The sequence below is a fragment of the Vidua chalybeata genome, chromosome 29 (assembly GCF_026979565.1).
Source record: "Vidua chalybeata isolate OUT-0048 chromosome 29, bVidCha1 merged haplotype, whole genome shotgun sequence".
NCBI lineage: Eukaryota > Metazoa > Chordata > Aves > Passeriformes > Viduidae > Vidua > Vidua chalybeata.
Genome location: NC_071558.1, coordinates 630,325 through 657,406, shown reverse-complemented (window position 1 = coordinate 657,406; position 27,082 = coordinate 630,325). Strand labels below are relative to the sequence as shown.

The window sequence follows — 27,082 nt, the reverse complement described above, 5'->3', positions numbered from 1 at the left end:
ATTTTTAATGTATTTCGAACTGAACTTCTGGAAGTTGAGATTTCAGATGAAATCATGAAATGTTTGGAATTAGCTTTAGGTCGAGGCCTCTTCTGAGTGTATCCAATTTGGATACACTTCTGAGTGTATCCAATGCCTCTTTGGGGACGACTTTTATAGATTCCTAGTCAGCTACAAGGAGAATTTGTGTCCTCTCAGAGCCACAATTTTAGGTTCAGTTGGGCAACCTTCACTTGGCGAAGGTGGCACCACAAAGGGCTCCACATCATGGAAGTGTTACTGTGGCCATTAAAATGTCTCAATTTAAAAGGACATTAAAATTGGAGTGAACCAGAGCTGGCTTTAATCAATGACTGCATGACCACCCTTCAGCCTCAAATTCCCCAAATCCCCTCGGATCGCCTTCAGAGGGAGCTGATTGCCATCAGCAGTTGTGTCATAGCCACGCGAGTCTGGGAGTGCTGAGGTGACAGAACGGAAGCGCCCACTGTGGCGTTGGTTTTGTAATAAACGAGGACGGGTGGCTCAGAGGGTGGCTTTGAGGAGGATATAAAAGCTCAGATCACCCACAGCCCTTCATCCACTGCTCCTGTTCCCATCCCAGCAGCGAACAAGGTAAGTGGTGCCACGCATCCCCATAAAATCTGAATTACTGCATAAAGTCAATGAGCCTTCTTTCCTCTTCCTCTTTCCTTCTTTTTCGCTGGTCTTACACCTTTGACTGAATCTTTGCCACAGGTTGCTACAAGTTTGTTTAATTTATCCAGCACAGAATTTCTCTTGCAAGGATGACCATGGTGAGAGGAAGGAGGAGATGATACAATAATGAGATTTCTTTGATATCACCTTTGAATTCATCTGTTTCCCTCAGCTATTTCAGACATAGAGTTTAATTTTGATGCATCTCAGCCAGTTTAGCCATAAAGTCCTTTCTGCTGTGCATTGCAGCCTCCCAGCACAGGATGTCCTACTCCAGCGAGTCCTGCGGCGTGAGCTGCCCCCAGCCCATCGCGGAGAGCTCCAACGAGCCATGTGTGCAGCAGTGCCCTGACTCCAGAGCCCTGATCCTGCCCCCGCCGGTGGTGGTGACCATCCCGGGCCCCGTGCTCAGCAGCTTCCCTCAGGAGAGCGTTGTGGGATCGTCTGGCCCAGCCTGGCTGGGGCGTTCCTTCAGTTCCCGCAGCTCCCAGGGCTACGGGGGCTCCTTTGGGCTGGGAGGTTCTGGGGGTTCTGGGGGCTCCCTGGCCTTGGGGGGCTCCTCTGGCTATGGGGGCTCCTTTGGGTCAGGAGGTTATGGGGGCTCCCAGGGCAATTGGGGCTCCTTTGGGTGGGGACCTTATGGAGGTTCCCAGGGCTATGGGGGCTCCTTTGGGTTGGGGGGCTCCCGGGGCTATGGGGGCTCCTTTGGCCTGGGAAGCTGTGGGGGCTATGGGGGCTCCCAGGGCTATGGGGGTTTCTCAGGCTATGGGGGCTCCCTGGGGGGCTATGGCGGCTCCCGGGGCTATGGGGGTTCCTTTGGCCTGGGAAGCTGTAGGGGCTATGGGGGCTCCCAGGGCTATGGGGGTTCCCTTGGCTACGGCCGTTCCCTGGGTTATGGAGGTGACATTGGCTATGGGGGCTCCCTGGGGGGCTATGGGGGCTCCTTTGGCAATTGCGGGAGGTCCTACAGCTCTGGTTTCTCCTCGCGGGGCCTGGGCTATTCCCTGCCTGGCTCCCAGAGATGGGGCAGGTCCCGCCGCGGGAGCTGTGGGGTTTTCTAAAGCTGCTCTGGCAGTGCCCCCCCCCCCCCCCCCCAGAGGCAGTGCCAGCCCTGGAGCCCAGCCTGGGCCATGGGGACACCTGGCAGGAGCCGCTGGCAGTGGCAGTTGAGTGTGCCCTGGGTGTGCCCTGAGCCCTCCATCCCCTCGGGACACCCTGAGCCCTCCATCCCCTCGGGATACCTGAGCCCTCTATCCCCTCCCTGTGCCCTGAGCCCTCCATCCCCTCTCTGTGCCCAGAGCCCTCCATCCCCTCGGGATTCCCTGAGCCCTCCATCCCCTCTCTGTGCCCAGAGCCCTCCATCTCTGGCTTATCCCGGTCCTGAGCAAGGCCCTGCTCCTAGAGCACGAGTCCTGCATCCCCTGCTGTCCCTGGGATCGCTTGGATTCCCTGCCCTCGGCTGTTGCTCTTCTCTCTGACATTAAACTCCTGTTGGTGTTGCACAAAAGCCTCTCTGGTTTTCATTCGTCCTTTATTTTTTTCCTCCGGGAGCAGAACTCCCCAGCGGGCTCAGGATTCCTTATCACAGGATCTACCCTGCTCCACGTGTTTAAGATGTGGAATGGGAGCTTAATTGGGGTACTTAACACGACGTTGAGGAATGTTTGTTTAGCAATTTGCCCGTCATTAACTTCCCCGAGGTTCTGAGTAATTACTCCTGCTCTGAGGATTCCTGATGACATCCGAAAGGCCCCTCAATCACCACATCGTTTAGCAAACAATTAAGACGTAATTGCAGCGTTTCTAAGCTAGCAGGACAACAAGGGAAGGACGAGACCTAAGTTTTAATTTTCTCTGTTGGGTTTTGGAAGTTCTGTCTGGATTTGTTCAGCCTGAGGAAGAGAAGCTTCGGGTGACATGATTTCACCTTCCAGTATCTCCAGGAGCCGACAAGAAATACGGGGAGAAATTATTTCCAAAGGCCTGGAGGGCCAGGACAAGGGGGAATGGGCTCGAATTTATGGAAAGGAGGTTTAGATGGGATATTGGGAATAAATTAAATGAAGTTTTGTCTCTAAAGCTGCTTGAGCTTTCCCACCCCTTTCCCCCCATTTGTTGCTAGCCAGGAGTGATTATTTCATATTGTTCTTACGGAAATGAGAAAAAGGGAAAATATTCCCTAAAAAAAGAGGCTATTACTCATTGTTTATATTTATCTAATTCCTCAGTGATTAGCGTGGCATAACTTAAATGCAGATCTGCTTGGTACTCACAATTTATGCACAGGCAAATTTCTGCCAGAGAAGACTCCAAAGAGGAAGAGGAGAAGGAACATTACAAACCACAAATTGTGATGCACCATCTATTTAATGAGCAAGAAGTGAAATTTAAAAAAAAAATACAGCATAAGAAAGCAGAAGGGTTGAATATCGATTAAAATTCATCACCTATTTCCAGGTAGTGCTTTACAGCTGGACGCCTAGCGACATTCGAGTGACATTTTTCGCCTCCCTGATACCACTGAAAGGTATCAAATGGGAAAGGCCAAGCTCCTGCAGCCCCGGGAGCTCAGGGCAAAGCTGCGGGGGTCAGCAAGCGGGTGGGCACGGGTTCAGTCCTGCATCCGATCGCGCTTTCCATCTCCTGCTCATCCCTTCCCGGCCGTCCCGAGGCTCCCTCAGGGCCCGCAGCGGTTGGAGCGCCGGTAAGACCTCCCATAGAGCCCCCCCAAAGCGGAGTACCCCAAACTGCCGAGCCCCGAGGAGCTGCCCGAGTTGATGGGGACGCCCCCGGCGCTCAGAGTATCCCCGACGGCTGCGGAGGCTGAGGATCCCACGGCGGTGTTCTGGGGGAAGGAGCTGAGGATGGGCCCGGGCAGGGTGACCACCACAGGAGAAGGTTGGATCACGTAGGTGGAGTCCTGGCACTGCCGGACACAGGGCTCGTTGCAGCTGTTGGCCAGCGGGGTGGGGCCGCAGGACGTGGGGGTACAGAGGTCGTAGCAGGACATGGCTGTGGGCTGTGAGTGTGGAACGCAGGGAATTCTGGAATACAAGGAGCGAGGTGTAATTAAGCTGTTATGGTGATGGAGAACGCAGGGACTGCCAGGGAATGGAATGAAGGGTTGGTCTCGGCTTGAAAGGAGATTTCAGTGAAGCTCGGAGCTCTCCACACCACCAAGGGCAGCTCCACCTCCTCCTGAGCGGCTCTGAGCGCTCCTTTCCCACCACACTCCTCCTGCAGCCCTGAAATAAGCGGGGAGGTGAGGGACCAGGCAGTCAGGAAAGCAATGAAAAACTGTGCCCGAAAAAAGAGGGAAAACAAAAAAAAAAATCCTCAGCAAGTAAAAATGAGGAGCAGAAATTTCACCGCGAGGGTGGTGAGGCCTTGGCACAGGTGGCTCTTAGCAAGGGAGTTCAGGGAATCTCCCTCTGGAGACATTCAGACCCTCATGCCCAGGAGTCTCCCTCTCCAGGGTCGTTCCAGTCCCGCTTGGAGGTTTTCCTGTGTCACCTGCCTCGGGAGATCTCCAGAGGTCCCTTCCAACCCCGAATATTTTGTGGTTCCATCTCAAGAGCCAAAAGCTCTGCACAGATTCCCCACATCCACTCCCAGCTGCTGAGCAACACTTAGGCAGAGCTTGGGACTTCTAGGAACGGAAAGTTTTGGGTGACACAAATGAAAAAATCCGGGGTCAGCACAGGAACGACCCCCACCCTTCACAGAATGTCCCTCCCTGGAGAAAAAGCTGCTTCGAGGTCTCCCCAGCAATTTTTAAAGAGTGTAAACCTCGGGCTGCTACAGACAAACAGCAGAAAAAGAAAACACAAAGACAGCAACAATCCAGGAAAATGGGGAGCAGATCGAGACTTACCCTTTTCTCCAAGGAGACCAAAGCAGGAGTGGTTGTAGCTCCTCCGACCGGGCTGGTTTTATACCCTGGCCCAGAGAGCCCGAGGACCTGGCACAAAAATTGTGCTTGTAGCCCATTAGCAGCCAATTGCTAACGATTCCTCATATGCAAAATACCCGTGGCTGGGGATTTACTTTTCCTCTCTGTTTGTGTTTCTTGCCTATATTTCATTTCCTCCCTGTAATGTATGCATTCCTCCGGAGAGGTTTCTTTTATCCTCAAATCTTATGAGCCCGGTTAATTCCTGATCAGAGGCTGATTCAGCTGGGATACTCAGGAAATTATTTTGCATCCTAAGGAACCATGACAAGGATGAATGAAACCATCAGGAAAGGTGCAGTGACCTTCCCTGTGACATCCCTTTCCCCCTGCACGGAGGGCATAAGTTTTTGGCACACCTCTCTCTGAGAAGGGTAGAAATTCCTACTTCTGCCTCAGAATTTCACCAAATTCCTCTCAAAGAGAGGGAGACACACAAAAATCAAGGAAATAAAATTGTTAGAAAGCATTTAGAGCTGATTAAACTCCACCACTCTCCAAGGTACTGGGAAAAGGATTATTTGAGGGAACAGATTTTATTTTCTTGACTCAGCAGAGAACATAAAAGAGGATCAGCATCTGACCTATTCCTTTATTATTAAACCACCAGACTCCCATGATGGAATCTGAGACACAATTTGGGAACTGAGTGTCCAAGTCCTTCATCTCAGGAGTCTCCAGGCTGGGTTTTCTCTCTACATCAAACCAGGACAGTGATTGAGGTCAGCTGGAGGATGCCTGGGAATTTGGAGCTGTTCAAAGCCTTGCCCAAGCTCATCGTTGGGGTCATCAAAGACGCCAAACCCTTTTACATTTACCACTAAATTATTACTTTCCCCTGCTGGGCTTTGCACCATTATGCAAAATTGTTCCCCAAATTAATAGCAGTTATTTAGTGATGTTTGTAGTGTTCCTGTTCATTTTTTCCCTCTTTGAAAGCCAATTCTGGCTTTCACTTTGCACGTCTCAAAGATCACCTCAGCGTGCAGCAATTCCAGTTCCTTTTCAAAGGCAATTTCCAGATTAAAAAGTAATTGCAGACAATGCAGGAGCAGACTGGAGGGCAGGGCCGAGCATTCCAGCCTCTCGTGTTTAATCTCCGAGGCAGAGACAAGCAAATCAGCCCCGAACTGGGAGTATCTTCCCCGACATCTCCTGGGAAATAAACGCTGGTTGGAGATTTCTGAAGAGCAGAAGTCTTCAAAGTTCCCAAAAGATTTCCCTGGACCACTCAGACATGCAAATGTTGGATGATCAGCAAATGGGCAGGGACAAGGTCTTTGAACATGACCAGGGGTTCAAAGGGGTGGCCAAGATTCCTGATGGATTCCACAAACTTCCCCACCAGCTCCAATCCTTCCACCTTGTCCTTGAAATACAAATCAGAATTTGCATCATCTCAATTCCAGCAGTGAGTCGCTGGATGTCCCCAGTTTGGAGCAATCCAAAATGATGACACGATGCATGGAAACTCTCCTGTCCCTCAAGATTGACCAGACCTTCCCAAAGTTCTCTCTGCACGCATAGAAATGTTAGAAAATTGGTTGTCCGGAGAAGCTGTGGCTGCCCTATCCCTGGAAGTGTCCAAGGCCAGGTTGGACAAGGCTTGGAGCACCCTGGGATAGTGGAAGGTGTCCCTGCCCATGGTTTAGATTATTTTTAAGGCCCCTTCCCACCCAAACCATTCCATGATTCCCTGACTTTCCTTTATAACAAGAATTATCTATCGACTCTAAGAGCAGCTTGTGGTTTGAAAGCCAACTCATCCAAAGCTACAGAGAAGATAAAAAGAGCCCAAATTCCACTTCTGAAGGTGATCCTGAGTCCAGCTTGTCTGGCTGGCTCCATCTCCTCCTCCCAGGAGCCAAAAGCTTTGGGATGTTGCTCATGGGAAGATTATAAGGAGCAGCGATCTGAAATCTCCTGGGCACTTATCACGGTAGGGATTGCACACTCAGGACTCCAATTAAAACCCGCTGCTCCCAGGGGCTGCTCCCAGGTGTGTGCCCAAAATGCCAGAAGTTCTAAACAAACGGGATTTTGACTCATCCCCACTTTGGAAGGTGGAGTTGGCACAATGGAGTCGGGAATATTTCATGGATGCAAAGCAGGGAGATGAAAGCGGCCTCACGGGTCGTGGGTTTCATCCGCGGCCAGGATAAGCCATTAATGAACATAAACAGTAAACAAACCAATTTCCCTGCTGGGAACCCGGCCAAATGTAAAGTAAACCCACAGCTCCTGCGGGGACTGGGTAATAAAAGGTGCAGGAATGTCTGGGATCCTCCAGGCAGCCGCAGAAAGCCATAAAAGCTCTCCAGAGCCTTACTGCCTCTTCCCTTCTCCCTGTAAACCCAGGAGATGCTGCAGCTCTGGCTTCAGCTTTGCAGAATTCGGTGCTGAAAGGGATTTTCGCTGACAACAAATATTTCTGCAAAAACAACTGGTGGTTTTTTTTTATTTCCATGGGACCAAGTTGTTGCAGGTCTTCAGAAGAAATCCTTCCCTGTGAAAAACATTCTAACACGATATTCCCACTCGTTTTCTGCAGCAGTGAATAAATCACTTTCTAATGGACTGCAAACCCACCCAGATTTCCCTTTTTACCTCAGATTTGTGCTTTACTCATTGCCACACCAAGTTTTAACCCAAAAAGGCGGTTTGGGACATGAATGAAAGGGGGAGGTGGTGCTTGAGGGTCATTTTTTTATTTTATTTTGAAAAGTTTGACACGATTTCTGAATGCTTGGAGGAAACATATCAGCTTTAAGGGGAGTTTTTTTGCAATCTGGGAAGGGATTTGGTTCAGTTAATGAAAAGGGAACTGCAAGGGTAAGGAAATTAATTTTCTCATGAGAAATATCCACCTGAACCTGTCCAAGGCACCTTCTCAACAGTGCCTCAGTCACAACCTTTGGAGCCATTGGACTTTTTGGAATTCATCACCTTTGATCAGGGAATAGCTTCAGTTGAGATGGCAAAAAATATTAAATTAAACATTTAATCCAGACCAAGCTCCTCTGTAATAGAACATCAAACTGCCAGCTTTCCACTGTCTTCTGGTGTTTATTAAAAAAAACCTCCTCCTTAAAATTATTAATTCTTTCATTTACCGCCTTTAATTTCATTTCACTAATGACTGCAGTCGGCACCTCATCAGCACCTTTAATTACAGTTCAGCCTCATTTTGGATAGGCAAAGACTCCAAGTGAGACTTTTCAAGATATCAGGAGTTTTACCAGCTGACAGGAGGTTGAGTCATCCAGAGCCTTCAGGGGAAGCTTTCCAAACCTTCTTTCCTTCAGGGTGTCTAAACAGCTCCTTCATCCCAATCCAGGAGGAGCAAAGCCGCGTCTGATAAAGCTCAGCTCTGGCTTAAAACACCCTAAGAGATGTCTGGAACTAAAATTCTTTAAATTTTAGTCCTTTAATCTCTCTGTCCCAGACTTGCTTCCCAACCCAGCAAATTCCAAAGGGAGAAACTCTTCCCATACTTCTGTGCCTCCTCTCCCAGACTCACCAGGGGCTGAGCTCAGCCGCCAGGAGATGCTGCACCCAAAAAAAGGATGCCCCAATTGCTGCTTCTCTCCCTCCACATTTCCCTGAGGAACCTCAGCTGAGCTCCCTTCTTTTAAAAGGCTTTTCCCAAGTATCACATCTTTTAAAATTCCCTTTTTATGTCCCAGCAGGAGGCACCTATTGCAGGGTCCCTTTCTGCCCTTGATAAGGGGTGTCAGGCTCGGATTTAAGTTTTCTACCCCTGGAATCTGACTCGTTCTCCTTTGAAATTATTTGAAATTATTATTATTTTGAAATTATGTTTTCTGGAAGTGGGGACTTCCAAAGGCATTGGAAAAGGGGTTGGGAGAGCAAAGAAGGCCAGGCAGACTCGGAGGGTGATGCAGCACAAATTTAATGGGTTGAGGAAGGGAAGGAAGCAATGAAAAAATCAGGAATACATTTCCATGGTCCAGTAAGGACAGAACCCACTCATCCCTCTCACAGCGACATTCTCAGCGAGTGGAAATCTTCCTTCTTCATTGATGAATGACCTGTGCTAATCCAGCCATGCACAACAATTGCCAAGAATTAATATTTTGCCTATTATCAAATACAAAAAAAGAAAAAAAAGCAACAAAACAAAAAAGCAGGACAAGACATTTGATCAGAAATATGAAGTAAAGCACAACAAAAGACAAGCAAAGGCCTGGTTTGGGGAGATGCCGAACTCCCACAGCTCCTTTTACTCCAGGCTGGGGGTACCTCATGTGGCATCCAAAAACCACGGCCGTGAGCTCAGTCCTGCTCCAGCGACGGGTCAGGGTTCAGCATTCCTGGTCTTCTCCTCCCACCTTAGCAGGGCCCGTAGAAGCCACTGCGGGACGCATTGTAGCGCCGGTAAGGCCGGCTGTAGCCACTGCCCAGCCCGGGTAGCCAAAGCCCCCAAAGCCCAAGGAGCTGCCCGAGTTGATGGGGACGCCCCCGGCGCTCAGAGCGCTCCCGACGGCTGCGGAGGCTGAGGATCCCACAGTGGTGTTCTGGGGGAAGGAGCTGAGGATGGGCCCAGGCAGGGTGACCACCACGGGTGAGGGCTGGATGACCACGGTGGAGTCCTGGCACTGCCGGACACAGGGCTCGTTGCAGCTGTTGGCCAGCGGGGTGGGGCCGCAGGATGTGGGGGCACAGAGGTCGTAGCAGGACATGGCTGTGGCCGGAGGGAAGTCTGGAATACAGGAGCTGGGTTACACCCACATTTATCACCAGCTTTCCAGGGGTCCATTCAGGATTGGGAATTGAGAAGGAAATCAGATTTTTAGTGCTGTTCTTGTTCTGGCCTTAGGTGAATTCTCCACTTGGGCTGTGGTGGGACACAGTCACACGACTGAACAGGCCCAAGAATTCACTGCTGATATTGAAGTGCAGCTGCACAACCTTAAAACTTCCTTGGATCCCAAAACTGAATAAATAACCCATTTAATAAATAACCCATAGCAATTTAGCTAACGTGGCTAATTAATGATTTTTATAACTCGCCACCTACACAAAACTCCCTCTTTGGTATAAAATCCCTTCCTCCCTTGAGAAAAAAATATTGCAACAGGAGTGAGGGAAAAGCTACAAAATCAAGGCAAAAGTTCGCTGTAGAAAGAGAATAAATAGGTTCCAACTCACCTTACTCACGATGGCAAAGAAGGGAAGAGAAATGGCTGGGAGAGACTGGAGTTGCTCAGGTTTTTATACCGAGTTTTGAGTTACCCAAGGACTTGGGCCACTCTTTGTGCAAGACGTTATTTATGGGCCACAACTGATTACAGGGTTTTTTGCCTCAGCATTTATGTTTTTTACTGCTTCACTTCCTTATCTTGTGGTTTGTCTATCTGACCACAGGATGCTTTCATCTTAAAATATTCCAGGCTGGGTTCATTCCTGGGAACACTGCAATGATTAATTCAGCAGGATTTATTCAGCCTTCAAACCCCTTTGGGATCTGCTTGGTGTCATTAAAGGAGATTAGGCCTCATTTGCATAATGCAGTGCCCTCCTCTGCAAGATAAATCCTGGGGGAATTTGTGGAGAATTGCAGGTTTTGGAAGGCAAGCCATTGGTATTTCCAGCTGCTTTCCACAGGATCCCTGAGGTTGGAGAAGACCTCCAGGACCATCGAGTCCAAGGTGTTCCCAACCCCAACATGGTCACCAGCCCAACATCCACTCATTCCTCAGACACCTCCAGGCATGGAGAGGCTCTCTGGGAAAGGAAGAAGGAATTTTTCCATGGAAGAGGCTTCCCAGGGAAGTTTGGAGTCCCCATCCCTGGAGGTGTCCCAGGAACAAGAGGACATCGAGGGATGAATCACAGGTTGGGACTGATGATCCTGGAGCTCTTTTCCAACCCCAAACCGATAAGCAGTCCTGGATGAAGGGATTAACCCCGAGGTTCTTGCTCTGCTGGCACAGCCACTCCCGAGACATGCAAATCACATTTAAATTAGGGCTGTCTCTGTTGGGATCCCCTGGGAACAAAAACTCGTTTGGCTTGGGCAGAGCTTCCTGAGGACTTCAAAGTTTATCAGCAGCTTTACTGGAGTGCCACCATGCAAATGTCCCATCCTTGGCACATTTCAGATCCCTGACCTAGATCTGAATTCTTGTATTTTATTTAATAATATGTTACAAAGATTATGGGGTGCAGGGCAGTAATTGGGCTGTGAAATTGATGTCATTGTTTCTATTGACAAGAATTACAGCTGCTTTATTTTAAATCAAAAAGTTCAAAGTTTGGCTCGAGCCAGCTCATATTTCAGGAGGATTCTCAAAAAAAAAAAAAATCCTTGGCTGTCCTTAGCTGTGCATTCCTCACTATTTCTCCATATTTTAAGGAATTGGCAGCTGTTTTTAAAAAATATTTCCTCTCTAGGAGTTAGCTGAGGAATTAATTTGCATAACACCATCCACAGTTCCTTTTCATCTTTTTAAGATTTTCTTCATTCTTTTTATTCCTCTTTCATCCGAGTTTTGCTTGGAAAACACAAAACACATTTCAAATCCAGCTGTGAATTTAAAAACAGATCTGGCAACATTTCAAATCTGTTTGGAGACTTCCTTGTAAGCAATTACAATAAATATTGTTCCAACTAAAGCTTTTATTTTATTGTACTCTCAGAATGACTTAATGGCTTGATTTTGAAACGAATTAAAGTGAGCAAATTAAGAGTTCACAGATTTTTGTCATCAAGGCCAGACCTAAATATTCTGATTATAATTAAGACTTTTTGCATAATGTGAGAACATCCTCCTGAGACACCTGTGAGTGACTGAACGTCTGAAAAAAGCGATCTTTAATCAAAATGGAACTGGGAGGTTACTCACAGTCATCCCTGGGTGAAGTCTCCGGGCACAGTAGGGACCCCAAAATCCATGGAGAAGCAGAGGGAATTTCCCTGGCAAGAGTGGCATCTGCAATTTGTTTTGAATTGAAATTAATTAGCTTGTTATGAATAATTAGTTCCTCAAAGGCTTGGAGCCTCTGTAAAATTCTTGCAGCTCCTGAGTTCCTTCCTGTGCTGAGTTTTGCTTTTCTCTCAGGAATTCTGGACTGAGCTCGTGAGGACTTTATGGAGCCATTTGAGGTTCCCACCATAATCCAGGCCAGTTCCAGAGCTGGACACCATTACAGAGCTGGACATGATTCTGGAATTGGACACAATTCCAGGACTGGACACGATTCTAGAGCTGGACATGATTCCAGAGCTGGACACAATTCCAGAGCTGGACACGATTCCCTAACTGGACACATTTCCAGAGCTGGACACAATTGCAGAACTGGAATTCCAGGTGGAATTTCCCAAGAGCAGAGCAGAGGGGCAGAATCCCCTCCCTGGATTCTTGGCATTGCCCCGACCTGGGTTTGGTACTTCGGCCTTGGCCTTAGCTCAGTCCCACCTCTCCAGCCTGTCCAGATCCCCCTGGATTGGGAATTGTTTGAACTGGAAGGTGTTCCTGCAGTTTAAGGTGTTTAATTCAGACCTTCTGGCCATGTTTGCCTGGAATTCGGGGTTTTTGCAGCCACCCCCCGTTCCTGGCTGAAATTTGCTGCCCAGTCCAGGCAGATGAAGCTGTGGATGTGTGATCTAAGATGGTTTTTTGGGGTAGGCAGAGCCTGGGACCTCACCTCTCCTCAAAGAACCCCCCTGAAGGCACAGGGAGATGTGAAATCCTCCATTTTCACACCCAACTGGAGCTCATTTCATTGTTAATTTTATTCAGATTCTGTCACAAGCAACTTTAAAATCACTCAGGTTTGAGGTTTGCTTTGGCATCTTACTCTGGGCTAATCAACAATTTCTGTTATGATTTCTGGTTTTATCCAAAAATTAATGTCACTCACTCCCAGATGGATCTGCGGAGAATTCCTACAGGGAGGCGGGTTGTGTGGAATTCCCAGCTGGAATTTTGCTGGGAACAGCAGGAAACAGCTCCAGAAATTAATTCACACTCGAGGGGAGAAATTATTTACTCACCAGAAGCTCTGCAAAACAACACACCCAGGATGGGAAGGTTTTGTTTGTTTTTCAGACCTGCTTTTCGCGAGGTTTCAAACGCAGATTTTAATTACGTTTCAAATTGGATGAGTGCAGTTGGCGCTGCCCTGGGTGCCAGCTCCACCTTCCTCACAGAACAACCTTTGGTGCCACCAAGGCTGGTGAATTTGGGATTCTGATCCATCCCCTGGGAGCCAGGATTTGCCAGGAATAATTGGGATAAACCCCATGCACAACACATTTCTTTTCCATGAGAAACCCGATTTCCACAGAACATGGGGGCTCACAAATCATAGGAAGACATTTTTTGGGATGGAGGGAGCTCTGGGACATGGGGAGGAAATTAAACCCTGTCACGGAGTGCCCAGGCAGCTGCAGATCACAAAAAACAGGCCTTTTTAAGGAATTAGCCAATTTATCAGTTACATTCTGTCTAAGCACAGCAAATGTCATCCAACCAACCACCATAAACTGTCATGTGTGCACGAAGCTAAACACCTTCAGAAACTTTAATTATTTAATTAAACCTTTCTATAATTTATATTTTAAAAACAATTAAGCCAAATCTCCTTCTCCTTAAAATCCTTTAACTCCTCTTATTCTCTCCACAAGAAGATTCTCTTCTTTTTTAGAGTATTTTCTACAAAAAGGTTTTTCTACGAAAGGTTTTTCTATAAAAGGAGAGTCTTTCTCCTCCCTCTCCTCAAAATCTCTACAACCCAACAGCTCGTAATCTTTTCCAATATGTTATAAAATCCATTCCTTCTAGTAGGGATCACTCCCAAGAAAAATTCACCTCCTTTTCATGGGTAAAACTAAAATAAGCCAGGAACGCTTCTTCCTCCTCATCCTCCCCTCCAGGCACAGAAACTGCAGCTCTTGGAGGGGAGATCCCATTTTGGGAATGGCCTCATTAACAGCCTGGCAGGGATTCCAGCTCCCTAATTAACACCCGGAGATCATCCAAGAGGTTGGGAGCCCTTAGATGGGGAGCCAGGACACACCAACTCCGGCTTGTGCAGTTTCGCACTCTCCACACTCAATTAACACCTTTGGAGCTCCCGGGACAGGTGAGGCACCAAAGAGTAGACAAATTACTCCGTGAACTGAAATTTGTAGCATTGTGTTGGCTCTGCAGCCCTGGGTGTGATGGAACAAAGGATTGAAATGAATGCCGGGTCCCCGGAGATGAAAGAAGCTTTGAGGGAGGTTATTCATCTCACACCAGGCTGGGACATAAACCATGAGCAGTTTAACTCCTGGGGACAACTCAACCTGCTGCAGATATTATTTGCATAACTGGGTTTGTGGAATGCCCCAAACCTTCCCAGCAAGAGAATTTTTTCCTTTTTTTCCCCCAAAATGGACTGGTTTAGTGCCTACAGTGGCTGTTGTAAATCTAAATCAGATCCTGGAGGTGATCTGAGTTCTCCACACTCCAGGCTGAACATTCCTGACCTTCCCAATATTCCCAACTCCCCCAGACTATTGATATTATACTCTGTGATAAATTTCACCTAAAAAATGAAACTGAAAATGTTTCAAATAAAAACAGGAGGGGAAAAGTTTCAAATAAGAACAGGAGGGAAGGGGAAAAAAACAGCAGGAGACACAGGAGATTATGATAAAAGCATCATTTTATTAATCCCTACAAGAGGATTAAAGCCCTGCAAAGAACCGGGGGTCGGTGTGGGGGGAAAGGCTCAGCTCAGGGGGGCGTGTTCCCAAGGCAGAGCTCTTCTTCCAGCGCACCCTGAGAACCACATCCCGCCTAATTCCTAAATTTAAAACTTTACACTGGGTAGTACCAAATACACCGAGCAGCAGAGCTACAAACAGCACCAGAAACACCTAGGAGTAAAACAGGAGCAGTGGCCTCATTCCAGGGGCCGATGGACTCCGTTCAGGCGGAGCTGTGGGGTTCTGACCCCATTTTGGACACCGTGAGCTCGGTCCTGCTCCAGGGACAGGTAGGGGTTCAGCGTTCCTGGTCTTCTCCTCCCACCTTAGCAGGGCCCGTAGAAGCCACTGCGGGACGCATTGTAGCGCTGGTAGGGCCGGCTGTAGCCACTGCCCAGCCTGGGGTAGCCAAAGCCCCCAAAGCCCAAGGAGCTGCCCGAGTTGATGGGGACGCCCTCAGCGCTCAGAGTGCTCCCGACGGCTGCGGAGGCTGAGGATCCCACGGTGGTGTTCTGGGGGAAGGAGCTGAGGATGGGCCCAGGCAGGGTGACCACCACGGGTGAGGGCTGGATGACCACGGTGGAGTCCTGGCACTGCCGGACACAGGGCTCGTTGCAGCTGTTGGCCAGCGGGGTGGGGCCGCAGGACGTGGGAGGACATCGATCGTAGTAGGACATGGCTCGGGATGAGGTCTGGAATACAGGAGCACACCTGAGGGCAAGGCAGGAGCTGTGTCACACCTGCATTTTCTCAGCTCAGCTCATTTACTCATTTTAGTTCAGTTATTGGGACAGCGACTTTCCAAGGAGCCTTTTAGGAGCTGAGCCAGGAGATGAGGAGGAAACCAAACTCTTAAATAGAGACAGAGGCTGAAACATCCTCTGGAATGTTGGTGATGAGGGGAAGAACTGGCAGCAGAACAAATGAAACAAACCTGTGTCATTAATTTAATTGTAGGATTTTGATTGCACGTCTGGAGAGACCCAGCTCCGCGCACCCAGAGCATTGAGGGAGCAGCAATTAGGAGTGAAACCCAACCACAAATGTACCTGTGGAGAGAGGTCCACAGGCAGCTGGAAAAATGAAAGGGAGGATTCGTTTCAAGGCTCCAACTTTGCCTTCAAAGAGGTACAAAATTCAATGACAAATTTCAACGTCATTAATCAGCCTTGAAGAAGAGGTCTTTGAAATCTTTCCCAGACAACTCATCCATGGATGTGAGAAAAGGCAGGAATTCCATGCACACTCCTGGGTTTTATCTGCACCACAACAATAAAACCAAAATTCTCTGATTTCTAGAGGGTGCTCAGCTCTTTTTTCCTCTTCTTTCCCTTCATCCCCACAATCCCTGATCCCAATTCCCAACATTCCAGGAGATGTCTTTGCACTCTGGAACAAAATTTCCAAACTTGGTGACCCAGCTGACATTCCAGGATGGAAAAGACCCTCCAAGATATAAAATGCTGCTGAAATATAGAGTTCCAACCCCTTGCAGAGTTTTTTCACCCATGCAATTTGTTAATCTTTATTATTTCTAATATTTTTAATGTAATTTAACATGTCTGAAATCCCACATTTTAATAACTTTCTATCACCAGTTCAAGGATCTTTATAACCAAGTCAGGACTCCAGAAATTCCATGATTCCAACAGCAAACCCCAACTTTTTTAACAGAAAAAGCCTCCCCCCACCAAAAAAAAGAAAAAAAAAAAATCCAGCAAGCAGCAGAACACTGTGGGGGAAAAAAACAGATTATTAAAAGGCAAGAACTCAGCAAACAGAGAAAGAGAAGTGGATTTGAACTAACCTTGCTCACAAAAGAGGAAAGAGGGAAGAGAAGTGGTAGGAAGGAGTTGGGTTGAGTTGGTTTTTATACCTCAGCCCTGATGGCCTGGGGACCACAGACAGCCTTTGTACCTGGAATTAATTCCCAACGAGTATGTCCTGAATGTCAAATGTTCCACCTGATTAAATGTTCTTTTCCTCACTGCTTATTTACTTTGTTTTTATTTCCTCCTTATCTTCTGACAGACAGATTCCGTCCTGCAGGTTTCTCTCATCTCGGGAATTAGGGACCAAATTTATTCCAGGGCCACCTTTCAGTCACAACAAAATCCAGACTCCAGAGTATGTTTGACTTTAGTCATAAAGAAAAATACTAAGAATGTCTATAATACATAATTCATCATTCCAAGGTGTTCTTTTATTAAGGGTATGAGTGTAAATCCTTAATAAATTCCTGTCTCCAGTGATGCTTACCTGGCTCTGCCTCCAGCTGGGCGTCAGAACAATCTCAGTTCTGGGTTTGGGCAAGGCCTTGCCTAAAGAGCACATCCAGCCCTGAAATCCCACAGAGCCCAGGCAGGAAGTGCCAGAGTTATGGAATTCAGAGACAAATTACCACTTTATCGCATCCAATTCAGATGGTTTTATGGCATTAAATCTGGGTAACGCAGTTTGAGGCACAGCTGGGAGAACAAGGGGACATTTAATCCTGATTTATCAGTTCTTTTACAAAGGGGACCTCTAAACCCCTCCTGTTCCACCTCAGCTCACAAACACCAGTCAGAATCGTGGAATCATGGAATGGTTTGGATGGGAAGGGACCTCAAAGTTCATCCTGTGCCAATCCATGTGCAGGGACACCTCCCATGATCCCAGGTTGCTCCAAGCCTCGCCCAACCTGTCCTGGGACACTTCCAGATGTGGGGAATCTATGGAACCACCTGTGCCAGGGGCTCACCACCCCCACAGGGAAGAATTCCTTCCCAAATCCAACCTAAATTTCCCCTCTTTCAGTTTCACCCCTTTCCCCCTTTGTCTTGTCATTCTAGGCTCTTGGAAATTCACTCCCCATGTTTCTTGCTGGCTCCTTCAGGTCCTGAGAGGCCACAATTAGGTCACCCCAAAGCTTCTCCAAGCTTGGAAAGGTCCTCAGAGATTTTCTTTTTTGGGAAATGTGAACATTTTAATTGACAATTGTTTCTAACTGGGTCAGACTGGGAATGGCACACAAAGAGTTCTGGCTCCTCTTGGATTTGATCTTGGATCCCAAGGCGGCCACAAGTGAACAAATTGCTGAGGAGCTGGGAAAAAAATTGTCTTTATTACACTGTGCTTGAAGTAATTTCACACTGACATTATTAGAGTCGGTCTAAAAATACCAGAAATTAAAAGTACCCATAAACTGGGAAGATGAAAGAATTTTTAATGGGTGGATTATGCTTCTCACGCAATACCAGCCTAAACCTAGACTGGGAAACAAAAGCAGGATAATTCCTTTATCAAGAAAAGGTTCCACTTGCAAAAATATGTGTGGGAACTAATTAATGCAAAAAAAAAAGCTTCAAAAATCCCATAAAGTTAAAAATATCTAGAGAGTTATCACACCCATTTTTCCACCTGAACATCCAAAGGGAACACAGCTTCCAAACCAGGTTTGTGTTCTTCAGAAATTGTCTCCCCAGTGATTTCAGTCATTGCAGGTGATGGATCAGACCCTTAAAAGTATAAAATTCTGCTTGAAATTGAACTGAGCTGGAAATTTAATAAAAACTTCCACACCCTGCACAACCCCCATGATGGATTGGGAAGGTTCCGGAACACAGCTTTTTTCCCTTTTTTTACCTTTTGGTCAGCAAGGGTAAGTTTCAGGGTTTATTTCCCCTTACCCAGACTCTTCACTCTCCCAAATTCCCCTCCTCCACCCCTCGTGCTCCAGGTCTATTTGCATTGCAAGATTAATAGATTAAATTAATTAAATCAATTAAAATTATTACATCTATTAAATCTATTAAATAGATTAAATAGATTAAATGGTCTGTTGGTGGTAGATACAGAATACATTTTCAAATCCCTTACATATGTTTCAAAAAAAACAGATTTAAACTGGCTTTTAAGCCCCATACTTTTTAATTGGTATTGCATCAATTTCACACCATAATAAAATTGTTACACCACAGAAACCTTATGTGTAACATTTTTATCAGCAAATGCCATATCTGGGATGTCACTTAAGATGACCATGAGGTCATTTTTATCTTAAAAAAAATAGAAAAAATAGTCTGATCATAAATACAACTGCAGCGGTTCTGCATTGCGGAATGCCGCTGCCCTTGAATTCCTCACAGATCCCAGGGAACAACTCATCCCACCAGTTCCTCTGATTAATTGTTTGGAAAATCCACCCATGGAAGCCTCTTTGCCAGCCCAGGCTCCTCTCAGTCTGGGACATTTTCATTGCCCAGATTTCATTTTTTGGTGTTGCTGCCTCGAGCCACGGGTGGAAAGGGTCCCCAGCAGAGTCCCTCTGCTCCCCGTGACCAGGGAATGGTTGGAGCTGTGCCAGGGAGGTTTGGGCTGGATTTTTGTGGAAAATTCTTCCCCCCGAGGGTGCTGGGCACTGCCCAGGCTCCCCAGGGATTGGGCATGGTCCCAGGGTTATTCCAGGAGCATTTGGGAAACACTCCCAGGGGTGTTTTTGGATTTTGAGGTGACTGTGCAGGACCAGGATTGGATGATGGATGAACCTTGAGGGTCCCATCCAATGAGGATATTTTAGGATTCTATCCCATCTTTTTGCTGAACTCTTCTCCCAAATTTGTAAATTTGCAAGTAAATAAATATTAATAAACTTCAAACAAAGCATAAAATGTCTGAATAGAAAACCCCACCTCTTTTGCCTGTTCTGTGGACATTTGGACCTGAATGCCAGGACCCTTCTCTCAAGCTCCTCAAAAATTTATAGCTCAGCTCCAGGATGATTTCATTTTCAAATAGATTTTATTTCGTGGCTTTATTTTTCTCGGGTCTCATTTTGTTGCCACAATGGCAAGTGTTGCTTCTGCCATATTAATAATCATTCAGATTCTCAGTAGTTTCAAAGATGCCAAAGAGGGGACAAGATCTAAAATCTCTCAAGCCTAAACACCACAACTGTACTTTTAAATACAGAGGTGGGATAAAAAAATTGGGGGAAAACATCCTAGAAATAGGAATAGATTTGAGAACCGCTTCAGTGCTTCTCAAGAGCATAAAACCCAATAAAATTACTTTTCTTAGATGAGTTGTGGTGGTTTTCTCTGTGAAATCTTTGCATAGATTTTCACATAGTTCTGCCCCAAGGGGAGGTAAAAAGGAGAGAAAAAACACAAAGAAACTCAAAATCAAATGCAACATCAGTTTAATGATAAACAGTCAAGTAGCATTCAGCAAAAACAAAGGGAAAATATATATTTATGAAGGGAAAAGAAACCATTCCAACTGAGAGACAGAAAGCAAGACTCCACCTTTCCTTAATTCCTGAATAAAACCCCTCCACTGACTGCTGGAGCGTTAAACCACCGGAAATGCCAAGTCAGAGACAAGGAAACTCTTCAAAAACAGGATTCTCAAGGCTGAAACAGTCTGGCCACGAGTCCAGACAGCACCTCCATCCCTCCTTCCTTGCCAAGAGGATTGGAGGGCCCCGAGGCCTCTGGAAATGCTGGCCAGCAGCTCCAGGGGACACTTGGCTTGGCGAGGCACTCGCTGGACGTCCGGCCCAGCTCTAGCAGGGCAGGCACCTGCGGCCGCAGTAGCGGCCACCAAGGCCAGAGAGCCCCGAGAGCCCAAAGCCGCCCGAGTTGATGGGCACTCCCTCCTCGCTCAGGATGCTGCCCACGGCGGCGGAGGTGGAGGATCCCACGGCGGTGTTCTGGGGGAAGGAGCTGAGGATGGGCCCGGGCAGGGTGACCACCACGGGCGAGGGCTGGATGACCACACGGGAGTCCTGGCACTGCCGGACACAGGGCTCGTTGCAGCTGTTGGCCAGCGGGGTGGGGCCGCAGGGCCGGCACAGGTCGTAGCAGGACATGGCTGTGGCTGGAACAGCACCTGCAGAGAGGGCAGCAAAAGCACCCACGGGCTGTGAGGCACAGAGGGAGATGCTGCTGGGCAGGAGGAAACACAGCCTGGGCACAAGGGACAGCCTGGAGAGGGAGGAAGGGAGCAATTCAACAGCCCTGAGCCCAAAGAGTTCCCTGCAAAGAAATCCCAATGTCTCCCACCTCTCCCCAGGAGAAAACAACCACCAAAACCTGCTGAGAGCAGGATCAAGGAGAAAGACTCTCAAAGATCACTACGGAGAGACAAAGATTCCATTGAGGGCCAAGGCAGAAGAGAAGAGAAGGTGAAGAGGGAGGCAAAGGCTCTTGCAGCTCACCTGTGTCACCGAGGAGGAGAAGGCAGGAGAGGTGGATGAGAGATCCTCACTTGCTCTGCCTTTTATACCATCCCACACAGCCCCAGGCCCACGGGCACCCTCAGCACATGGAACGTGTTTACCAAGCTCATCCTGCATGCAAAACATCCCCATTAGAGAAATGGGGACAGTGCAACGCTGCTTTTTCATTTCCCTGTGCAGGACATGCCCAGTCAGCCTCCCAGGCTCCTTTCAAGTGCCAGGATTAGAGGCCAAAACGTGTCTGAGGGCAGTGCCACGTCAGCGGGGCTGGGTGATGCAGCCAGTGCTGAGGAGTGTCCAACATCCCAAATAATTCCCGCTCTGGCCCTCCAGGGCAGGACTTTAAAGTGTTTCCTGATGATGGGACTGAGCTCCTCAGGGCCCTGAGGCTCCAGCCTGGCAATTCCCCTGCAAGGGTCAGCTCTGTTCCTCGCCTCTGTCCCTCTCTGGCCTGGGCATCGCTCCCCTGGCCTTGGCAGGGGCTGCCCAGGGGGGTTTGGAGTCATCATCCCTGGAGGTGACCAGTGGGATACTGGCCATGGCACTCTGTGTTCTGGGCTGTGTGACAAAGTGGGGATCAGTCCCAGGTGGGACTCAATGTTCTGGGAGAGCTTTTCCAATCTCAGGAATCCCTTCTGGTGAGGGACCAGCCCCAGTCCGGCCCCGTGGTGCCCATGTCCAGCAGGGGACATGGGGCTGCCTCTGCACTTCAAAGTCCTGCCCTGGAGGGCCAGGGGCTGGCACCAGATGGTCAGTGGGACACTCCTCAGCCCTGGCTGCATCACCCGGCCCTGCTGACAAATCATTTTCCCTGGAAATGTTTTGGCCTCTAATCCTGGCGCTTGAAAGGAGCCTGGGAGGCTGACTGGGCACATCCTGCACAGGGAAATGAAAAGGCAGCCTTGCAGGGCAAAAATAAAAACATTAATTTTTGTAATTGGGATGTTTTGCATGCGAGATGAGCTTGGTAAACACATTCCCTGTACAAAGACTGTGCCTGGGCCCGGGGCTGTGTGGGACAGTATAAAAGGCAGAGCAAGTGCAGGATCCCTCATCCACTTCTCCTGCCTTCTCCTCCTTGGTGACACAGGTGAGTGCCTTCCTCTGTTTCCATTTCTTTTCCTCTGTCTCTTCTGGCTCCCACTGGGGCTTCACCTCAGTTATGTTTTGCTGGGGCAGTTGGAGATCGTCTCCATTCTCTGTGCCACACTGGAGGGAGATGGGAGAAGGTCTTGTCTGTGTTTTTAGGGCCCTCTTGGGGACTGCAATTCCTTGTCCTTTCTATCTCCCTCTCTGGACTGTCCCTTCTGCCCAGACTCTGCTCCTTCTCCTGTGAGCAGCATCTTCCTCTGTGCCTCACAGCCCGTGGGTGCTTTTGCTGCCCTCTCTGCAGGTGCTGTTCCAGCCACAGCCATGTCCTGCTACGACCTGTGCCGGCCCTGCGGCCCCACCCCGCTGGCCAACAGCTGCAACGAGCCCTGTGTCCGGCAGTGCCAGGACTCCCGTGTGGTCATCCAGCCCTCGCCCGTGGTGGTCACCCTGCCCGGGCCCATCCTCAGCTCCTTCCCCCAGAACACCGCCGTGGGATCCTCCACCTCTGCCGCCGTGGGCAGCATCCTGAGCGAGTCCGGGGTCCCCATCAACTCGGGCGGCTTTGGGCTCTCGGGGCTCTCTGGCCTTGGTGGCCGCTACTGCGGCCGCAGGTGCCTGCCCTGCTAGAGCTGGGCCGGACGTCCAGCGAGTGCCTCCCCCAGGACACCCCAAGCCAGGTGCCGCGCTGAGGCTGGAGCTGCTGGCCAGCGTTTCCAGAGGCCTCGGGGCCCTGCAGCCCTCCTGCCAAGGAGGGAGGCAAACGTGGCCAGCTGAGGCTTCTGCTTGTCCTGCTTTCTTCTGCACCTCCCCGGGCCCTGCCGGGCCCTGCTCTGCTGGCCCAGGGGCTCAGCCCCTGGCCAGTGCAGCGGGGTCCTGCTGCTCCCGCTGGCCCCGTGCCCGGGGCAGGCAGACGTGTGTCCCACTGCTGGCACAGCCAGGGCTGCCTGCCCGGCCCTGCTGCTGGGCCAGCCTGGCCTGGGCCCTGCCCACCCCTGCTTTGTTTCTGTCTTCATACTCAATAAAGTTCACTCTGCATTGGAACTGGAGGCTCCTGGAGTTCCTTCCCTTTTGCGATCCCCAGCTAAAGCTGCTCTGTGGGGGAGGTCACAGAATCACAGTTTTTGGGGTTGGAATACACTTCCAGAGGTCACGTGGCCCAACCCTTGCTCACGTGGGACAGCCTTGAGGGAGTTGCTTTAGATGCCAACGGCTTCTCTTGATCTGTCCAGGGATGGACACCCCATAATAACCTCCCTGGTCCATGTGTTCCATCGCTCAGTAGAAAAATGTTTCCTGGAACACCTTCCATGGCTCATGTCCTGTGGGAGAGGTTTTACAGCGACTTCTGTGAGCCAGAGAGAAGTCTGAGAAGAGGATCCATGTTCACCCCTGAAAGAATTTCCTACCGAGGTCGTTGACACAGAAACCAAGAAGGAAAGAAGGAGAAATAAGAGACACCTGCAGCTGCCTGTTCCAATGAGCACTTTGTTTGTCTCTCCTGACCAATGAGAAAAGTGTAAATTCCTGAGTTTTGTAAGAATGTATAAAAAGCTTGCGTGCTAGAATAAAACCAGGTTTGAAGCCTTCTGAAAATGCAGTGTGTTGCTCTGTGTTGTGACCGTCTCAACTACGACAATGTCCTTCATGCAACAGAATCCCAAGGAGTTGTTACCCTTCACTTCTGCCACCACAGCATCCCCTGTGCCCTCCTGTCTCTCCTGGAGGGCTCAGGAGGTCACAGGGCCACGTTGGGCACAGGGAGAACATCACTGGAATGTTGAGTTGTCGTGATGAGGGTGGGTGATGAGGCAGAGGAGGGCAAGGTGCTCCTGCTTCCTCCCACGTCTTCTGCTCCCTGTCATTCAGGGAATCACAGAATCATGGAATATCCAGATTGGAAGTGACCCAGAAATCATCAAATCCTGCTCTTGGCCCTGCACAGACACCCCAAAATCCCACCCTGTGCCTGAGAGCATTGTCCAAACACAAGAAGTGACTTTCACTCCACCTGGAGCAGAAGAACGGAGGGGCCAGAGAACATTCCAGGGGTGGCAGGGTCAGAGAACATTCCAGGGATGGAGGGGTCAGAGAACATTCCAGGGGGGGAAGTCAGGGAATGAAGGGGTCCCAGACAATTCCAGGCATGGAGGGCAGGGAATGGAGGTCTCAAAGACCATTAAGGGCAGTCCCTCAGTGCTGACCACGGGACAAAGCCAGGCCAGGTGAACCCTGCATGTCTGAGTGTGCTGACAGGATGGAAGAGGAGCCCGCGATCTTGTGTGATCTTGCCTCCAGTGTTTTCCTGCTGACATTCCCAGACCATGAGTCCTTCTGATGTGTTTTGATGTCTCTTTGGAGAGCTCTGCCAGCTCTTTCCACCACCTGCTACTGAGTTTAGGTGTAGGCTCCCAGAAGGGGTTTGGAGATTTGGGAATGGAGGAGGAACAGTGGGAAAGGCCCAACACGGACACTTGAAGCTGGGTGGAGCTGGTGGTAGCAGAATTAGGTTGTGTTGGAGGGGACTTTCTGCTTTTCAAACATCCTCCGTTGACTCGAGGATGCTGGGGGCTCTACATGAAGGCATGGAAGGGCAAAGAGCGCATGGATTTGTCTGGATGTGAAATTTCTGATTCTTCAGAGTGGTCAAGGTGACAAGGAAGTTGATGCCCAGCTCTGCTGGAGTCAAGTATTTGGTTATGCGGTAGATGAAGTGACGCCTGACACAAAAAAACCACATTTTTAAGTGTGGCTTGTTATTTTAGGGCTGCCAGAAAAAATGCCCTGATCATTCTGGGAATCCTAAAGTGAGGGCCTGGAGGGCAAACAGCCTGGTGTCCCCAGATGAAATAGGACAGCCCCGAACAGCAGCTGCATCACCCAGCCCTGCTGACGTGGCACTGCCCCCAGACACGTTTTGGCCTCTAATCCTGGCACTTGAAAGGAGCCTGGGAGGCTGACTGGGCATGTCCTGCACAGGGAAATGAAAAAGCAGCGTTGCACCGTCCCCATTTCTCTAATGGGGATGTTTTGCATGCAGGATGAGCTTGGTAAACACGTTCCATGTGCTGAGGGTGCCCGTGGGCCCGGGGCTGTGTGGGATGGTATAAAAGGCAGAGCAAGTGAGGATCCCTCATCCACCTCTCCTGCTTTCTCCTCCTTGGTGACACAGGTGAGCTGCAACCACCTTTGCCTTCCTCTTCTCCTCTTCCTCCTTCTCTTTGTCTTTGCCTTCATCGCTGCTGTGCAGCTCCTGCTGAGAACTTTGCCACCAGATCCTGCTCCCAGCCTCTGTTCACTGGAGAAGCTGGGAGAAGCTCTTGGGCTCTTTGCAGGAAGCTGTGAGGATGAGGTTCCTGGTCCTTTCTTCCTCCCTATTCCCTGTCCCTTGTCCCGGTCTCTGCTCCTGCTCCTGCTGAGGCCGTGCCTCAAGTTCTGCCTGTGCCTTCTGCAGGTGCTCCTGCAGCCACAGCCATGTCCTGCTACGACCTGTGCCGGCCCTGCGGCCCCACCCCGCTGGCCAACAGCTGCAACGAGCCCTGTGTCCGGCAGTGCCAGGACTCGCGGGTCATCATCGAGCCGTCCCCCGTGGTGGTCACCCTGCCCGGGCCCATCCTCAGCTCCTTCCCCCAGAACACCGCCGTGGGATCCTCCACCTCTGCCGCCGTGGGCAGCATCCTGAGCGAGTCCGGGGTCCCCATCAACTCGGGCGGCTTTGGGCTCTCGGGGCTCTCTGGCCTTGGTGGCCGCTACTGCGGCCGCAGGTGCCTGCCCTGCTAGAGCTGGGCCGGACGTCCAGCGAGTGCCTCCCCCAGGACGCCCCAAGCCAGGTGCCGCGCTGAGGCTGGAGCTGCTGGCCAGCGTTTCCAGAGGCCTCGGGGCCCTGCAGCCCTCCTGCCAAGGAGGGAGGCAAACGTGGCCAGCTGAGGCTTCTGCTTGTCCTGCTTTCTTCTGCACCTCCCCGGGCCCTGCCGGGCCCTGCTCTGCTGGCCCAGGGGCTCAGCCCCTGGCCAGTGCAGCGGGGTCCTGCTGCTCCCGCTGGCCCCGTGCCCGGGGCAGGCAGACGTGTGTCCCACTGCTGGCACAGCCAGGGCTGCCTGCCCGGCCCTGCTGCTGGGCCAGCCTGGCCCGGGCCCTGCCCACCCCTGCTTTGTTTCTGTCTTCATACTCAATAAAGTTCACTCTGCATTGGAACTGGAGGCTCCTGGAGTTCCTTCCCTTTTGCGATCCCCAGCCAAAGCTGCGCCATGTGGGGTGTGATGCCCTGGGGAGTTTTGGGTGGTTAAAGGCTAGGGATGGACCCTTCTCTCACCTGGGCAAGGTGAGAACCTCCAAGGCAGTCACTGCAGGTGCCATGGGGCAGTGGAAGGTGTGTGGCCTTGTGTGGGTGTGCCCAGAGTGGCCAGGAGTGCCCCAGGGGACTGCTCAGCGAGGCTGAGTTTGGGGGCAACTTGCAGCTGGTGAGTCAAGCCACTGACCGATGTATCTGTGCCAGTTCCACCCAGCTGCCCAAGGCCATGGTTGTGTTTTACCACCTACCCCTGGACCTTTGCCTTCCCTCCTCAAGCACTTCTCCCAAGCCCTGGGTGCAGAGGGAGTCCCAAATGAGTTGAAAGGACATGTGCCCACCAGTGCAACTGCCAAAGTCAACGTGATGCCAAATTTTCTTTTCCTGCATTCTTTGCCGTGTTTCTCCCCAGGGATGGGGTGTGCCTGGCCCTGCAGTCATCTGCTGAGAGCCAAAGGCTGCTCCTCTGCCCTATTTGGGGCTTCAGTGTCTGAAATAAAGCCATCCTGCCAAGTTGCTCTGTCTCTTTATCTGTCGCCATTGAGGCAGGACGGGAACGAAACAACTCCAGTTCAGAAGGCAAAGAAGAGAAAGATTTATTTCAAATACATCACTCTTTTTATAGAGCACATCGTGAGGACCAATTTCATTGGTCTTAAAGTAAAAACATCTCACACCATTGGTGCACTATGAATAGCACACGGTGGCAGAACATATCTATAAACAATACGAACAGCAAGAGAGATAATAAAATGTTTACATTCTTTTCGGACTCTTTCCCAGGCTTAGCCTGGTAGAAATCTTTCCTTTTCTCTCTGACTGAACTGAGAATATACGCATTTATCTGCTGTGGAAATGCCCTCCCATCCCTGTATGAGCCAGGAGGGGACATTGGAGCCACAGAGTCAAAATGGAACCAGGGAAGGGAGGCACCACCCCCAGGACACCCCTGAGAGAATGGGGTGGGTGGGGATAGGCTTTACGGAGACCCTCAGTGGGGAGGTCTGGGTGAGGGAGAAGGAGAGAGGGTGGAAATGCCTTTGTTGCATTCAGTGTTTTGCCTGTGGAAGGGATTTGCGTGGAAATGCCTGGATGGAAACGTGTGGTTTT

At 49.8% G+C, this 27,082-nt stretch overlaps 6 protein-coding genes and 1 pseudogene across 6 annotated transcripts; 3 read left to right on the top strand and 4 right to left on the bottom strand.

The window, feature by feature from the left end:
• The first annotated feature begins 562 nt into the window (after positions 1 to 562).
• On the top strand, positions 563 to 1,760 carry LOC128801084 (scale keratin-like). The gene is made up of 2 exons (XM_053966723.1): positions 563 to 615; positions 949 to 1,760. Exon 2 carries the CDS (start codon positions 963 to 965, stop codon positions 1,758 to 1,760), a length of 798 nt encoding a protein of 265 aa, XP_053822698.1. The 5' UTR covers positions 563 to 615; positions 949 to 962.
• A 1,562-nt stretch (positions 1,761 to 3,322) lies between these two features.
• LOC128801375 (feather keratin B-4-like) lies at positions 3,323 to 3,709 on the bottom strand. The gene has a single exon (XM_053967212.1). It carries the CDS (start codon positions 3,707 to 3,709, stop codon positions 3,377 to 3,379), a length of 333 nt encoding a protein of 110 aa, XP_053823187.1. The 3' UTR covers positions 3,323 to 3,376.
• A 5,295-nt stretch (positions 3,710 to 9,004) lies between these two features.
• On the bottom strand, positions 9,005 to 9,354 carry LOC128801360 (feather keratin 4-like; annotated as a pseudogene).
• Positions 9,355 to 14,698: 5,344 nt separating this feature from the next.
• Positions 14,699 to 15,049, bottom strand: LOC128801368 (feather keratin 4-like). The gene has a single exon (XM_053967204.1). It carries the CDS (start codon positions 15,047 to 15,049, stop codon positions 14,699 to 14,701), a length of 351 nt encoding a protein of 116 aa, XP_053823179.1.
• A 4,709-nt stretch (positions 15,050 to 19,758) lies between these two features.
• LOC128801143 (feather keratin 1) lies at positions 19,759 to 20,461 on the bottom strand. The gene has a single exon (XM_053966824.1). The coding sequence runs from the start codon at positions 20,224 to 20,226 to the stop codon at positions 19,921 to 19,923; it is 306 nt and encodes a 101-aa protein (XP_053822799.1). The 5' UTR covers positions 20,227 to 20,461; the 3' UTR covers positions 19,759 to 19,920.
• Positions 20,462 to 21,960: 1,499 nt separating this feature from the next.
• Positions 21,961 to 22,397, top strand: LOC128801149 (feather keratin 1-like). Its single transcript, XM_053966830.1, has one exon. The coding sequence runs from the start codon at positions 22,009 to 22,011 to the stop codon at positions 22,312 to 22,314; it is 306 nt and encodes a 101-aa protein (XP_053822805.1). The 5' UTR covers positions 21,961 to 22,008; the 3' UTR covers positions 22,315 to 22,397.
• A 2,741-nt stretch (positions 22,398 to 25,138) lies between these two features.
• Positions 25,139 to 25,697, top strand: LOC128801147 (feather beta keratin-like). The gene has a single exon (XM_053966828.1). The coding sequence runs from the start codon at positions 25,159 to 25,161 to the stop codon at positions 25,462 to 25,464; it is 306 nt and encodes a 101-aa protein (XP_053822803.1). The 5' UTR covers positions 25,139 to 25,158; the 3' UTR covers positions 25,465 to 25,697.
• The last annotated feature ends 1,385 nt before the right edge of the window (positions 25,698 to 27,082 follow it).

Excerpts from the sequence above, each read along its gene's own strand:
- LOC128801084 (XM_053966723.1), top strand. The coding sequence starts at position 963 with ATGTCCTACTCCAGCGAGTCCTGCGGCGTGAGCTGCCCCCAGCCCATC.
- LOC128801375 (XM_053967212.1), bottom strand. The coding sequence starts at position 3,709 with ATGTCCTGCTACGACCTCTGTACCCCCACGTCCTGCGGCCCCACCCCG.
- LOC128801368 (XM_053967204.1), bottom strand. The coding sequence starts at position 15,049 with ATGTCCTACTACGATCGATGTCCTCCCACGTCCTGCGGCCCCACCCCG.
- LOC128801143 (XM_053966824.1), bottom strand. The coding sequence starts at position 20,226 with ATGTCCTGCTACGACCTGTGCCGGCCCTGCGGCCCCACCCCGCTGGCC.
- LOC128801149 (XM_053966830.1), top strand. The coding sequence starts at position 22,009 with ATGTCCTGCTACGACCTGTGCCGGCCCTGCGGCCCCACCCCGCTGGCC.
- LOC128801147 (XM_053966828.1), top strand. The coding sequence starts at position 25,159 with ATGTCCTGCTACGACCTGTGCCGGCCCTGCGGCCCCACCCCGCTGGCC.